The sequence below is a fragment of the Vanellus vanellus genome, assembly GCF_965231255.1.
Source record: "Vanellus vanellus genome assembly, chromosome: 11".
NCBI lineage: Eukaryota > Metazoa > Chordata > Aves > Charadriiformes > Charadriidae > Vanellus > Vanellus vanellus.
In genome coordinates this window covers 16,363,318-16,377,808 of record NC_138916.1, presented here as the reverse complement: position 1 = coordinate 16,377,808, position 14,491 = coordinate 16,363,318, and the positions used below count along the sequence as shown (strand labels likewise).

Below are 14,491 nucleotides of genomic sequence, written 5' to 3'. Positions count from 1 at the left end.
CTTCCTTGCTCTGCTTTTCCCTGCACACCCACCCATTGGGGCCCGCCAGCCCTCCCCGAGGAGGGACACAGGAGGGACGGGCTGCTCAGGGACACAGGAGCGTGACGGCCGGGCACGCTGCCTGCTTGGTTGCCCAGAGCAGGCTGCTCCCCAGCCCACAATGAAGGGGCGATTACACCTCCCGGCACGGCGGCTTGGGGCTGCTGCAGACCTGCATCCCAGCCAAGGGTCCCCGGGGACCCCAAGCCCTGCCCCATGGCCAGAGAAGGTGGTGGGATGGTGTCCCAGCTGCATGCCAGCCGCACCCCAACTGCATCCCAGTCACTGATGCACCCGTGCAGTTGCTTGCCCAAGTTGTCCGTGTCCCAGTGAGCCAGTGATCGGGATGGTCCCCTCCACCCCATGGGCTGTGCGGACAGACAGACAGCCCCGTCAAGGCACGCTGCTCCTTGATGTGGATGCCCCATTGTTTCAGAGCCGAGGAACAAGCCACACGGTGCCCTGTGCTGCCTGCCAGGAGCTATCATCCGCCCGGCCCGAGGGGAGCAGCAGCAGGGAAGAGGAGATGGATGCTTTTGTGCATCTCTCTTCAGCAACAGCTCCTGGCTCATATCTGGCCATGGCTCTTGTCTGGATGTGGCCAAGGATGCCCTCCACCTCCTCCTGGGGAGCAGGCGGCATGGGGAAGGATCCAGTCACCGGCAGCTCCCTGAGGAAGGAGGACACCCCTTTTCTCCCTCCTGCCTCTCACCCTATTTTTGGAGCTTCAGGGATGATCCCAGATTTGTTTTCTGCTCCCCGAGGGGGACCCTGGGTGGGACTGCAGGTTTCAGGGTGAGTAAGGCTGCGCAGGGTCAGGGTAGCTCTGACCCAGGAGCACATGTTTAGGGCACGTGTTTAGGGCACGTGTTTAGGCTGGCTGAGCTTTTGGTTGAACGGGAGCCATAAAAATGTCATCCCTGTCTTCCCCGCCTCAAACCCAGCAGCTGACAGCTCTGCTGTGGCCCCACCGGAGAGATTTCTCACTGAAATGCCTCTTATGCAGGACAATTCCAGCAGGAACCTGTCGCCCAAGGCTCAAACTGGGGAGGAAAAGCCACGTTCCTGGTGGGATGGAGGAGGCTGTGATCTGTGCCGGCCTTTCCGGGTGGAGGCGAGAGGATGCTCTCCCTGACGGCTGCTTCCTGAGGAACCAGCTTGCGGGCAGCTGGCAGCACCGGCCGCCGAGTCAGCAGGCAGCGGGGTGCCACGACCACAGCGTGCCGGCCCTCCTGGCCTTCCTGCTGCCCCAGCAACCCAGCCACGTCCGGGAAGAGCATCCGAGGGACGGGGACAAGCCGTGAGGGGCTGTGCATGGGGTGGAGGGCGCTCTAGCCCGAGCAAACCCCCACGTCCTGGGGCTCGGCAGGAGGAAGGAAACACCGCAGAGCTGGGAAAGGGGCTCAGCATCCGTCAGCCGGGCTGGCCTGGGGGGTGGCAACGGGCAGGGGGAAGTGGTGGCCGAGCAGTCCCCTGCTCCGACACACAGCATCTGCTCCCATCACCCTCCCTGTGGAGCCTCTGCTGTGCCCCCGGCTCGGGGCTGTCTTGGCCAGACTCTGAGCTGCTCTTATCTCCGCCCCAGCTTCCCGGCGATAAGGGTGGCATGTCTGGAGGTGAATGGGGCTGACTGTCCCACCCTATCCCCAGCTCTAGCTGTGGCTGCTATTTGTCACCAAGCAGCCACAGCCACAATGAATTCAGCCCGGTCTCTGGCAGCAGCCCCCCAGCCCCTCTGGTGCCCAGGGCTGGCACCCACAGGACCACCTCCCGCAGGCAGGATCCGAGAAGGGGACGCATGGCTGAGCATGGCATTGCTGGCAGCAGGAAGGTGCGTGGAGGTTGTCCGGAGCTGTGGGGACGGAGAGCTGTGGTGGGATGCAGGTGGCCCTGGGCCATTCGTGCCAACCTCAGGGGTCCCTGCCCAGTGTAGCAGAAGACTCTGGAGAGGAGCAAACCTCTGTCCTGTTCACCCCAGTGCTCCTTCCCTATCAGGGACCCCATCCTCCATGCAAGGGGATCCTGCTCCAGCAGCACCCACCCCCCCATCCCTGCAGGCAGCCCGGGCAAAACCCACAGCTCCTGCCCACCCCAGGAGCACACTGGGGTGTAAAAGCCGGTTTTGCTCCAAGCTGGGCGATTTGCTCCAGGATCAAAGCCAAAGGAGGAGACGCAGGGTGTGGGGTGCTGATAGCGGCTTCCCCTCCCCAAGTCCCATCCCGCTGCGCTTGGCCAGCTGCGAGCACAGGCTCCAGCAGCTGCGATGGGGCGGAGGCAGTAAGGAAGATGCACAAAGCCCTGGTACCCTGTTTTTCGGGCAGAGAACGGAGCTAGGAGGGTCTGTGAAAGCAGGAGAGTCGCAGGGTCAGCATGGCAGCCAGCAGCCCTCCGGGACGGAGGAGCCCAGGGGCTCTGAAGGGACCCTGGGGGCTCACCAGACCTGCCGGGCTTTGGGAAGTGCTCTTGGGGAGACACAGCAGCCAAGCTAACAGCCCCAAAGTTTCAGCTGGTTTTAATACTGTCAGAGACACCCCGGAGCGGGGCCACCGCTGCCCCCACCGTCCCACCCGGGCTCCCTCGGCACTTGCCAAAGCAAACCCGCCGCCAGCCCAGCCCCACGGCTGCTTCGCATCCCAGCAGGTGGGGAAGCATCGCCGCCAGCGCCGCTGCCGGACACCCTGCCTGCACTCCTGCTTGCCGGTGCCGGGTCTCGCTCATCTCCTACTGCTAATCCCAAGGGCTCGAGCAATGCAAGAGGCTCCCCTCCACCCCACGGAAAGGGAAAAAATCAGGTTACAAAAAGGGTCGTGGCACAGCTCTCTGCCTACTGCATTTGGGTGGTTTAACCACCACCTTTCCCATCTTTTCTCTGCACCCTTGTGGCTACAAACCATTTCTTCCCCGCTACCCGACTGCAGCCCCCCTGGTCACCGCTTGGTTCTGGGTAAAAGGGACCTGCAGGCACCTCAAACTGCGGTAAGGTGGGGACGGTGGCAATGCTTAGACTTGGAGGATGCTGGAGCCGGCTCCCCGGGAAGGGGAACGGGCAGTGACTGCCAGTCGTGGTGCCTGCCGGGAGCACCCAGTGAGTAGAGCCACCAGCAATGGGGAGCTGGTGCCTCTTGATAGGAGCCGTCTCATCACTCCCCTCACACTATGCGGTGCTGACACCGCAGGCAAGGAGACCCAGGGCCTGGCGAAATGGGCAAGGAACAACAGCCGAGTAGGTTTTCAGAGCCCCTGCTTGCAGCCGTGCAGGGAGCAGGAGGGACGTCGGAGGCTGCAAGCCCGGGGTGCCTGCCCTAAGCCCCCCCAAAACTGCTGAGCTCCAAGCCCCAGTGCAGGCAGGGGACTGCTGCTGGCTGCAGCCTCTCTGCTGGAAGCAGAAGCAAAAAGGAGGAGAAAATTTGTCTCCAGGTTTAGCTGGGAGGATGCAGCCAAGCCCTGGTTGCAGGACGGGGTCCCCCAGCAAAGCCCCATTTGTAGGATGGGGCCCACCAAGGAAGCCCCAGTTGCAGGAGAGGGTCCCCCAGCCAAGTCCCGGTTGCAGGAGGGGGTCTCATCCCTGGCTAGCGGGGCGAAAGGGCAGGAGCTGTCCCCGCATGCCACCCCGCATCGCCCCGTAAGTGCAGTGCTGCAGACCAGCACCAGCACGGGGCAGGGGAGCCCTCCCAGCTGCCGCCCGAGTTTGGGGACATGGAGAAGGGGGGGTGTGAGGTCGGAGCAGGAGCAGGGAGGAGCGGGCAGGGCGCAGGCTGGGCAGCGGGGAAGAGCAGCCCTGTCCTTCCTCCCCGGGGCGCCTACTCATCGCAGCCCAGCAGCTCCACGCGCAGGGTGATGCGGTTGTGCCAGGCCACGGGCAGGATGCGGACAAAGCGGGCGTAGAAGGGCACGTCGAACACGTTCTTCTTGTGTGAGTAATTGTCGCTGTTACCGTGGAAGATCTAAGGGGAAAAAGGTGGGTGTCAGCACCACCAGGACCTCCCCACCTCCCCACAGCAGCATCCCAGAGTCCCAGGAGGTCACTGCCCTCCTTGCCCTGTCCCACACACCTTGGTGCTGTTTGTCTGACCATCCCGGTAGAGTGTCCAGGATGTGCCGTTGTCACTGTAGGCCACCTTGTAGGCTGCCACGTATTGGATGTGCCCAAAGTCGCGGGCTCCTTGCGTGATGATGCCCGTCACCTTCTTCTGGTCCCGGAGGTCAATCTGGCACAGAGACAAGGATTGTCGAGGCTCCTCGCAGGAGCAGTGCTCCTACCCCAGAGCATCCCGAGTGTCCTGGAAGCAGCCGGGATGCACAGACCCTCGGGGGTCGAGAGTGGAGAAAAAAACCCACCCCAATGCCAGAGTGACTGATAAAACACTACCATGAAATATTTGACCCTTTAACACTTGCAGCATCCCTCAAAGCAACCCAAAGTGGGATGCAAACCCTGCCGTCTCAGCTCCCTTCCCCATTGCTGCCGCCTCAACATTTTTGGCTGAAAAGGTCAATGTGGGAATGATGGCAAAAAATGTCAATACAAAAAAAAAGTAAAGGATTCCCAGAGGAAATGCATTTCCACTGGAAAGTGATGCTGGCTGAGAAAATATGCAATTCAGCGTGGTCTGACATTTGGGTTGTTAAGTGAGATGGTTTCTATTCTCTTTACTCTGCCACACTGCACTATTGCTGCTGGCACACTACAGAGCAACCCGGCAAATGAGATGAAAGTTTCCTTAATTTAGTTCCTATTTTATACTCATCAAGGGCAGTACTAGCTATATGTATACACTTATATATGTACATACATGAGTATACATGTAAATCTATATGTGACAGCATGTCATCCCGACCCGATCAGCAGACATCTTGATAAGCTGTTTTATTTAGGGCCATGGAGCAGCTGCTTTTAATCATTTCCCAAACAAAAAGCGGGACAAATATCTAAACTGCTTTGTCCCATTATGTCATGAAATCATGTGAAAAGTATAAAAACAGGGGAGGAAAGGAAACTGAGAAGGAAATTTCAAAACTATTTGTTCCCATTCCAGATTGGGAAGAGAAAAGCAAACCTGATTTTTTCCTGCAAAACAGAAACGTGGTGTTCCAGGCAGCTGGAGGGTTGTGGGACGGTCATGCCAGGCTGGGATGGCGCTTCCCAAGAGAGTGATGCAGAGCTGGGGTGCTGCAGGCTCAGTGTACCCCACAAGAAGGTCTGCGGAGATGTCACCACCCTGTCCCTGTCCCTATGGGCGCTGATGTTTCTGACCCAGCGCTCCAGCATTGCTGATAAAACCGGTGGCTGCGGCCCCATCCTGACCTGTCCCCGTGATCCCCGCTCGGGGAGAGCCCCGCCAGGCTGGGTGCCCCATGGCAAGGCTCCGGCTGCACCGTCCCGGCAGCTCTGCCCGGCCTCTCCCACCGTGTCCGTCCTGCTTCCAGCCACCCTGGCACAGGAGGTGGCCCCAGGCACAGGAGGTGGCCCCGGGCACAGCTGGAGGAGCTGGGGAGGAGAAATGAGGTTGCAGAGGCAGGGAACCAAGACCCACCTGCAGCCACTCGGACTGGCCGTTGTGGAGTGCCGTCCAGGCGTTGGTTTTGCCCGTCTTGTCCAGGCGAGCGTAATGGGGGTGCCAGGTAAAGGCGTCGATGCCCCAGGTCTTGAAGACACTGGAGGCTGTGATCTGCTGGTCGGAGATCAGGCGGGATTTCATGCCCAGAGGCTCCGAGCAACCTGCCGTGTTGAAATACACTGTAACACAACGGTTTATACAGGCAGTGAAAAGGAAAGAGTCCACGGCACCGTCACAAGCAAAACCCTGCAGCCCTGGCAGGCACCGTCCCCATGTCCCCACGTTTCCAGTGCCCGGAGTGGCAGGCAGGGCTGGGCAGGGAAAGGCTCAGCAGAAGCGCAAGGTCGCAGCGCTCTCACCTTTCCCTGGGATTTTTTAGCTCCCAGCTATTCCCTGGCTCACAGTGCCTCCTGCTGCAAGGATGCACGGACGTCCCTGCAGCACAGCCCGGCCCGGGAGGACAGACAGTTTCGGCAGGAGGCAGAGGAGGATGCTTTCACGGGTGAAGAGAGCAAATGCAAAGACATCCCCAGCCGACAGCACGGCTGGCACTGCACCCACGCAGCAGCAGGACGCGACGCAAGCCCTTGTGACACCCCGCACCCACACGGGTCCCGCTCAGCTGCCGGGGCACGGGGAAAGGGCTCAGGCTAGTCATCCCTCACATTTCCCGGAGGACTTTGATCCTTGGTGCTTTTCAAGCTCTCCAGCAGGAAAAGCAGCCGGTTTGCAATAAAACTTCCCAGCCGGGAAGTGGGACAGCTTGGAAAGGTGTTAGCAGCGTGAGAATGCAGCTCGAGCCCGGCTGAGCTGGTGGGATTAACGGCTTGTGGTCCCCAAAAGCACCCGTCGGTATTTCCAGGCATCACGTAGCCGGCATGAGAAAAAACAAGCGCTGACAAATCCCCCGCCCCAGGGGACCAGAACTAGTACAAGGGGTGATGCCCTTCCCCATGTCACCTCCCGCCCTGCGGTCCCTGGGGAGGGAGAGCCACCGACATTTACCATTCATCTCACAGCCGATGAGTTCAAAGCGCAGCGTGCAGGCACGACGGCACATCACAGGGTAGATGCGGATGAACTGGGCAGTGATGGGAGGGTTAAACATGTTGGTCTGCATGGTGCCATAGTCCACGTTCCCCTGGAAAACCTGTAACGGCGAGCAGGGCTGAGTGCCCCAGCCCTCCCGCAGCCTCGTGCATAAAGTCCTTCCTGCTATGGCAATGCTCCCCAAATTGCGACAAGCAGAGAGGTGGCTTGCTTCTTTCTTTTTAACACAATAAATACAGTCAGGTCATGTTTTCATGCATTTTTTCCACCACTGCGGAAACAATCTGCCTTTTTTTTAAAGCAAGGCAAATATTCCCAGCCCTGGATGCTCAAAAAAACAAGCACAAGATGCTTGTCATAAAAACTGGGAGTGGAGAGTGCTGCATTCAGTGACTGTTCCTGCTTCGAGAGTGAAATACACTGTTGGCTCATGCTGGGTGCAGACACAGCACCGAGCCGCGTAAGCCGTTCGCTAGCACTTCCATACCATGCCTGGTTCCCACAGTGTGTCAGCGATAAAGATGTTATCTGAATGACCTAAATAAGTCAGCGCTGCTTCTTTGGTTGTGCTTATTATGGTCAATTAAACAGAGCCAGAGAGCACTGGAACCATCTGTGCCATCTCACTGCTGGGACAGTTCCCAACGTGGCTTTGACTCAGGTCAAAAGAACTTTCCCAAACATGGGGACAGTCTGGGACGCAGCTCACAGCCACGCCAGCACCCACAGCACCCCTAAATGGGGGGAGCGGGCACGGTCCCCACGTGGAACATCGCAGCCCACCTTGTCTGTGTCCTGCTTCTCATCCTTGCAGAAGGTGAACTCCCGCCCATCCAGGCTGTAAGCAACTTTGTAGGCGCGGACGTACTCTGGCTGGCCCACACGGCGAGCGCCTTGTGTGATGATCCCACTCAGACGCATCTTCCGCAGCAGGTTGGCCTGGGCAGGAGAAGAGAGTGTGAGTTCAGATGGGGTGCACGGCTCCCGTGCCCACCAGCACTGCCGAGCCTCGCTGGGAGGGTGGGCTCTTGGTCAGCATCAGGACCAGGAAAGGAGCTGTGACTTCCTCGGGATGAAAGTCCTCCATCCCTCCAGCCTCACATCTGAGGGTGGGCAGAGAAGGGGGATTGCCACCCTAGGTCCCTATCTCCCTTGCCAGGGACTGTGCCTTCTCAAGGCACATCACAAGATGCCCCTGGGTGGCACCTTGCTGCAGCAATTTAGCCCTGCCATTCCCACCAGAAGCAGAGAAATCCCATGGAAGCAGCCCAGCAAGACCAGTCAGGGCTACTGGGGCTGCCTGCTACACCGATGCTCCCAGTCCTGCTGCAGGTACCTGGATCCAGGGGCTCTTGTCATAGTTGCTGGAGGTCCAGGCATTGACGATGCCGTGGTTGTTGAGGCGGGCAAGCTCTGGCCCCCAGCGCTGGAGGCCAAGGAAGCCGTAGTGGACAGAGGATGCCGAGAGCTGGGCGTCAGAGATGGCTCCTCCTTCCATGCCCAGGAGAACGGCACAGCCTGGGGGTGCGGGCAAGGGAGGGCAGAGTGGGGACATCAGCACCAAAGAGACACGGTGACCAGGGAGCAAAACCAAGGGGTTATTTGCCTCTTGTCTGGGGACAGGGCAGGAGATGGAGGCCAGTGCTAGGACCTGCTTGTCCCTTATGTGTTCCCCCCTCCTCAGCCTTCAGCCAAAACCACACCGTCCATCAGCTCCTCTCACAGCACAGAAGTCTGGGGGTGAAAACTGCTCTGGAGCCCCCTTAGAAAGGAGATGGCATCTTCCCAAGGATGCTCCCTCCATCAGGACCAGGCTCGCTGGCACCAAGGGCAGCCAGCACACAGGCACTCACGGCTGCCCTCCAGACCCCCTAGACAGCTGGAGAGATCTCCCCTGGGTACCTAGCAAGGGGGGACAGGGAAACAGGGAACAGGGAGGGAAAGAGAGTTCTGTAGAGTTGGTGCCAGGGACTTACGGACGTGACAGGTCTTCCCCAAGAACGGAGAAGGACACTTGCAGGCATAGTCGCCGTCCAGGTCCAGGCAGGTGCCTCCATTTTTGCAAGGCTGGGAGTAGCACTCGTTGTTGTCTAGGAGACAGAGTAGGGGGGTTCAGGAGACGACCTCAAAGCCAGTCCTGGGGACGAGACCCCTCATTCATGCAGAAATGAGAGGGGAGAGGCATCCCCTGAGCAAGGACCATGGCAGCATCCCTGCTGGTACACTGGCATAGGTTGAAGCTCTAACCCAAGGAGACACCTAAGCCATGTCCCCGCTGACTGCAGCTGCACGGGTGCATTGGGACATGCAGCCACAGCAAGGCTGGGAGCTCGTGTGGAGCAGGCTGAGCCTCCAGGCAACCCTTGTCCCATTACTCGAGGCACCGTGTCCCTCCAGAGATGCAGAGCAAGGCTCAAACACAGCCATGTCCACACACTGTGGTCCTTCCCTCAAACCTGCAAGGTTCAAACCAGCCCATGGTTCCTGATAGAGCCCAGTGCCCAACGCAGCCACAGCTGCAAACACCCCCTGGGTGTCACCACGGTGCTGCCCAGGGGGTTCCCAAGTCCTTAGCAGCAGAATCCTCCCCCCCGAAACCCCAACCGCCCCACGGTACTCACTGATCTGGCAGTGCACCCCATCGTACCCCGCAGGGCACTTGCAGATGTAGTCGGTGAAGACGTCCCCCCGGTTTGGGACCAGCTGACACTCACCATTGTTGTGGCAAGGATTGGGGTGGCAGGGGCCTGCGGAAGGGGGAAAAACAGCTGTAATATGTGCATAGGTGGAGAATAAGAGTATCCAGCAGGCTGTTGCTCTCCGAAGACATCACATCTCCCCCAGGTGATGGAGGTCACTGCATCCCTGCTTGGATCTCCGCTCTACATGCTCATCAGCGGGGCTGTACCCCAGGACCAGACCCCAGGGCCATGATGAGGGCACGATGCCATGCTGCAAGGCTCCTGGACTTCACAGAGCCCCCGTGATGCGGTCAGTGCCTCACCTTTCTCCGTCTCATTGCAGTCAATCCCAACGTAGCCCTCAGGGCAGATGCAGAAGAACGGGGTCTCATTAATCCCGGTCAGGCAGGTGCCCCCATTCTGACAGTGGTTCACTTCACAAAAGTCACCTGGAAGTAAAGCCACATGTCACTGCAAGGCATTTCTACGGTGGGAATCCACCAGAGCCCCACAGATGCACATGGAGGCATCCCAGCAGGAGCTGCTCCTCTGTGGATGCCGCGGGGAGGGGAATACCCAGCGGGGGCCGGCAGGACCGGCTGCCAGATCCTGCATGGGACTGCCGGCGTTCAAGAGCGATGGTTGAGACCAGGAGCATGAGAGGGCAGCCAGGACCTGCCCCGTCCTGGCACATTAAAAAAGGGATTTAACAGAGCCTGCACGTCACATCGAAGCCAGGGGAAACCCAGGTCTTTGATGCATCAAATGTTTCCACTGCTCAGCTGGGAATCCAGGGTGGCCAGGCTGCGGCTCGCTCAGGCGTGAGCAGGACAGGATTTTTCAAGGGAACGGAGCCGGTCCCATGGCTGGGTTTTGCTAATGAAAGTTAGAACTCACAAGACTGCAAAAAATCATTGTAGGGGGAGTCCGCATGCCTCGATTCACAGATGCTGGAGACACACGAGGAGGGAGCACAGGATCCATCCCTGCATGATGCCTGCCAGAACTCCATTCACTCCAAGCACTCTCCGGGCAGCTCCCACCAGGCAGCCCCAGCCCACGGGCAGGTCCCCCCCCACAGCTGGTGGGGCTGCACCATCCTCCCTGTCTGTTCATCCACCTCCAACATCTCACATGGTGTTGGGTTTATGTGGTGAGGTGGTGGTAGCTGGGGTGCTGCAGGGGTGGCTTCTGTGAGAAGACACCAGGAGCCACCCCCAAGCTGGGGACAGCTAGTCCCAGACGACTCCAAAAGAGACCCACTGCTGCCCAAAGTTCAGCCCATCACCAACACTGGTGTTGCCTCTGTGATAATACACATAAGGTAAAAAATGCTGTACAGCAGGTGTGGGAGAGAAGAGTGAGAAAAATGTGAGAAACAGCCCTGCAGACACCCTGGATAGAGAAAAAGGAGGGAGAGGAGGTGCTCCAGGTGATGGAGCAGAGGTTCCCCTGCAGGTGAATACCATGGAGAAGCAGGTTGTCCCCCTGCAGCCCATGCAGGACCCCATGCCAGAGCAGTCTGTTCCTGATGGGCTCTACCCCATGGAAAGGACCCACACTGGAGCAGTTCATGAAGAACTGCGGCCTGTGGGAAGGACCCACGCTGGAGCTTCTTAATCTTCTTTTCTCCCCACTGTCCTGCTGAGGAGGGGGAGTGAGGAAATGGCTGGGTGGGCACGTGGCAGCCAGCCAAGGTCAACTCACTGCACCCATCAACCTTCTGCTCCCCATTGCAGCGCTGAATCAGACTGCAAAAGCCAGGCTGAAATTCCTCCCGCCCTCAGTTTGTTCTGTCCCAAGAGCTGCAAGATGGCAACACTCTCCATAAACCTCCACCAGATTCCCACAGATCTGGCTGAAAGCCTCAATAACTCCTTGCCAAGCACTGGGACAGCACATCCTGTGATGCCAGGCTCTTCTCTGCGACACTACATGAGTCAAAGCAAGGGCTGAACTCAGGTGGAGACCCCAGAATAACCCCCCCCACTACCTGCATGCCCTGGAGAAGTTGGAATTTAATGAGCTGTGGGCTCACTGCCGGGACCCACACCAAACAGCACAGCTCTCATTAGCCTAAGCTACTACTCAGTGAGCTCCTACTCATTAGTCTTTTAATAGCAGGGCTCCTTTGAGTTAATCCTACTCTTCCTGACACTCCACATCTGTAGGGTACACACTGATGGCAGACAGGCCAGCATTACGTGAAGGTTTCCAAAAAGGTGCTGTTAGCTCCCTTAGCCCAGCCTCAGGAGGCAGAAAAATTTGGGCACCCGTTCAAGTCACTGCCTGCGCTGCCCAGCCTGTTCTGCATGACCTCATGCTCCATCAATGCGCTGCCATGAGCTACAGCATGGGAGGAGAGAGCTCGTGCTGATATGTGGGGATGCCTTTGCCCCACGCCCCTCCGCAGGTCTCGGGCACATCCAGCCGCCCCATCCCAAGGATCTCTCCCGGCAGCCGGCCAAGGCCCTGGAGACAGAGCTGCTTCTGTTCAGCAGCAGGGGCCGGCTGCTTCCCCAGGCACGGAGCGCCAATGAACGTGTGCTCCCCGGCATCCGCGCTGCCTCCGACGCAGGAGTGTCTGGGGTGGGACACAGCAGTGAAGGAGCACGGGCTCCTCCCAGGATTGGGACAGGAGGGGTCCCAGTTTTGTACTTTAATTATTCCAAGTAACTGGACTGCCTTTTATCCCCTCCCAGGAATACTCCCTTACATGGTGGGTCTTGCTAGCCAGCCCCCTGCCTAGCAGCGAGGCGCACGGGTCACATTTTCCACTGTGGCAAGTAGTTTTGGATGCTCCTATTTCTCGTCTGTTTCAGGCCTGGTTTCGGAGCAGTTCAGCATCTCCATCCTCCCCACACACATTTTTCTCCGGTCAAGGACAGAACTGTCACAGGCTGGACACTCAGGAACCACGGCAACAAAGATCAGCCACCGCTTTTGGAAATGTTTGCTTATAAGAACCCACAGGCTGGCTGGAAGGCAAAAATAACATCCTCCGAAAACTGGGACGGCTCACGCCAGCGGGGCTGGGGGAGGTCAGGTCAAGCCTGTCTTGGGAGGGCAAAATGGGCACCTCTGCCCAGGGAGAGCGAGCATAAACAGGGCCTTCCTCACAGCACACCTTCCTGCTGCCCTTTGTCCCCTGGCCTGGAGCCTGTGCTTGGGCTTCGCTCCCTTTTTCCCTGGTCTCACCCATCTCTTTTGGAGTCAACCACCCCAGGCGTGACCCACAGGGTGATGATGGAGCTGCTTCTCCCCGGGGTTCCCCTGCCCAGGCCAGCCAGGCATGCTGTACCAGGCGGTCCCAGGGAAACTGTTTACATCGCAGGCACGGTTATCTAAGCCTGAAAGCACGGGACAGCCCGGCTGAGCTATTCCCGGCTCAGGAGCAAGAACGAGGCCGTGGACCTGAGCTCCTCTGCTCCTGCAGCCTTCACTCGCCACCCCTGCGCCCCGCACACAGCAGCCTGGACCCTCTCACCATGCGCCCCAGATTCTCCCTCTCTGCACCCCGGATTCCCTGCACCCCGGATCCCCTGCATCCTGGCTCCCCATCACCCCGGGCTCCCTGGCACCCCTGATCCCCATCACCCCAGCTCCCCGGGCTCCTGGGCACCCCTGATCCCCAGCTGCAGGGCTCCTCTGCACCCCCAGGCTTCCCTGCATCCCAGATCCCCTGCAGCCCCAGCATCCTGGCACCACGGGCTCCTGGGCACCCCCGATCCCCGGCTCCGCCACACCCCGGGTTTCCCTGCACCCTGGATCCCTGCATCCTGGGTCCCCATCACCCCAGGCTCCCTGGCACTCTGGATCCCCGACACACCGGACAACCCTGCACCCCTGATCCCCTACATCCTGGGTCCCTGTCACCCCAGGTTCCCTGGCACCACAGATCCCTGGCACACCAGACAACCCTGCACCCCGGATCCCCTGCACCCTGGATTTGCAGCACCTCGGGTTCCCCTCCACTCCGGATCCCCTGCATCCTGGGTCCCCATCACTCCAGGCTCCCTGGCACCCCGGATCCCCGGCACACCGGACAACCCTGCACCCCGGATTCCCGGCACCCCGAATCCCTTGCATCCTGGGTCCCCATCACCCCAGGCTCCCTGGCACCCCGGATCCTCGGCACACCGGACGACCCTGCATCCCCTGCACTCCAGACTCCCGGCACCCCGGGCTCCCTGGCACCCCGGCACTCACCGGCCACAACCAGCAGCAGCGACAGCCCCAACCCCAGAGAGAGCAGCGCCCGCCACGGCCTCGCCGCCTCCATGCTGCGTCCCGATCCGCGCCGCTCCGCGCCGCTCCGCCGCGGGGCTCGGGGCGGGGAGTGACTCAGCCCGGCCCGGCGCGGCCCCACGTGCTCCGCCGCCCGCCCCCGGGGCGGGGACCGGCCCCGCCGCGCCGGGCAGGGGGTGACCCGCGGGTCGCCCCCCCCCCTCGGAGAGCCCCCGCCCGGGAGCGGGAGGGTGCTGGCAGCGGGGGGGGGGGGGTACCCCAGGCACCCCGGGGTGCAGGGTAGGGCGGGAGGCAGGGTTGGGACACTGGCCTGGTAGCCGAAGATGCTTAATTAGAGGGTTGGGCTAATGATGCTCCGGGTGTAGGGGGTCCACCGGCTCACCCCACGCCAGGCCTTGGCTTTTGGGTGGCTGCTTGGGCTTCCCGAGCCTGGCAGTGCCCGTGGCTCCCAACCCTGGCTGGTAGAGGGGTGCCGAGCTGGACTGGGATACACTGGGGGCTGACAGCACTTGGCTGGAGGAAGAGCTGTTGCACAGCACAAACCCCTTTTTGCTCTCCCTGGGTGGGAAGAAAGCTGGAGAGGGCTTCCCCTCCGCCAGGACAGGGCACACATGAGCACCCCACACCACCCTCCGCACCCAGCATGCCGGCGGCACGGGGTTTTCCAAAGCTCCTCCTCACCAGCATCAAGGAAAACAGCTCGCAGCCCGGTCGGATGTACACAGGAAAGGGGTTGGAGGGAACAACAGCTCTGTGCCCAAAGCACCACACCACGGGTCTGTTGGTTCAGCCACAAACAAGCTCCTCTTTGAGCTGTGCCCGGCCCCCGCGGGCTGGAAAAGCCCAGCTGTGCTCTCGAGACGAGCTGGTGCCATGTGGGGAGCCCAAACCACGACACCCTGGAAGGCAGAAACT

The 14,491-nt window shown here is 60.1% G+C and overlaps 1 protein-coding gene across 2 annotated transcripts; it reads right to left on the bottom strand.

Annotated features, from left to right (window-relative positions):
- Window positions 1–2,535: 2,535 nt before the first annotated feature.
- MFGE8 (milk fat globule EGF and factor V/VIII domain containing) lies at window positions 2,536–13,654 on the bottom strand. Of its 2 annotated transcripts, none has more exons than XM_082489042.1 (10): window positions 13,538–13,654; window positions 9,652–9,777; window positions 9,269–9,394; window positions 8,624–8,737; window positions 7,984–8,165; window positions 7,431–7,586; window positions 6,603–6,747; window positions 5,574–5,776; window positions 4,092–4,247; window positions 2,536–3,983 (listed from the first exon to the last, which is right to left on the bottom strand). In XM_082489042.1, the coding sequence occupies exons 1-10, from the start codon at window positions 13,608–13,610 to the stop codon at window positions 3,840–3,842; spliced, it is 1,425 nt and encodes a 474-aa protein (XP_082345168.1). In that variant the 5' UTR covers window positions 13,611–13,654; the 3' UTR covers window positions 2,536–3,839. The 2 variants fall into 2 exon arrangements, with proteins under 2 accessions (XP_082345168.1, XP_082345169.1); XM_082489043.1 differs by having other exon boundaries at window positions 5,574–5,758.
- Between the last annotated feature and the right edge of the window lie 837 nt (window positions 13,655–14,491).

Excerpts from the sequence above, each read along its gene's own strand:
- MFGE8 (XM_082489042.1), bottom strand. The coding sequence starts at position 13,610 with ATGGAGGCGGCGAGGCCGTGGCGGGCGCTGCTCTCTCTGGGGTTGGGG. Across the intron at positions 5,777-6,602 it reads CATCGGCTGTGAGATGAATG|TGTATTTCAACACGGCAGGT; the intron begins GTAAATGTCGGT and ends GTTGTGTTACAG. Across the intron at positions 4,248-5,573 it reads GCCAGTCCGAGTGGCTGCAG|ATTGACCTCCGGGACCAGAA; the intron begins GTGGGTCTTGGT and ends TCTCTGTGCCAG.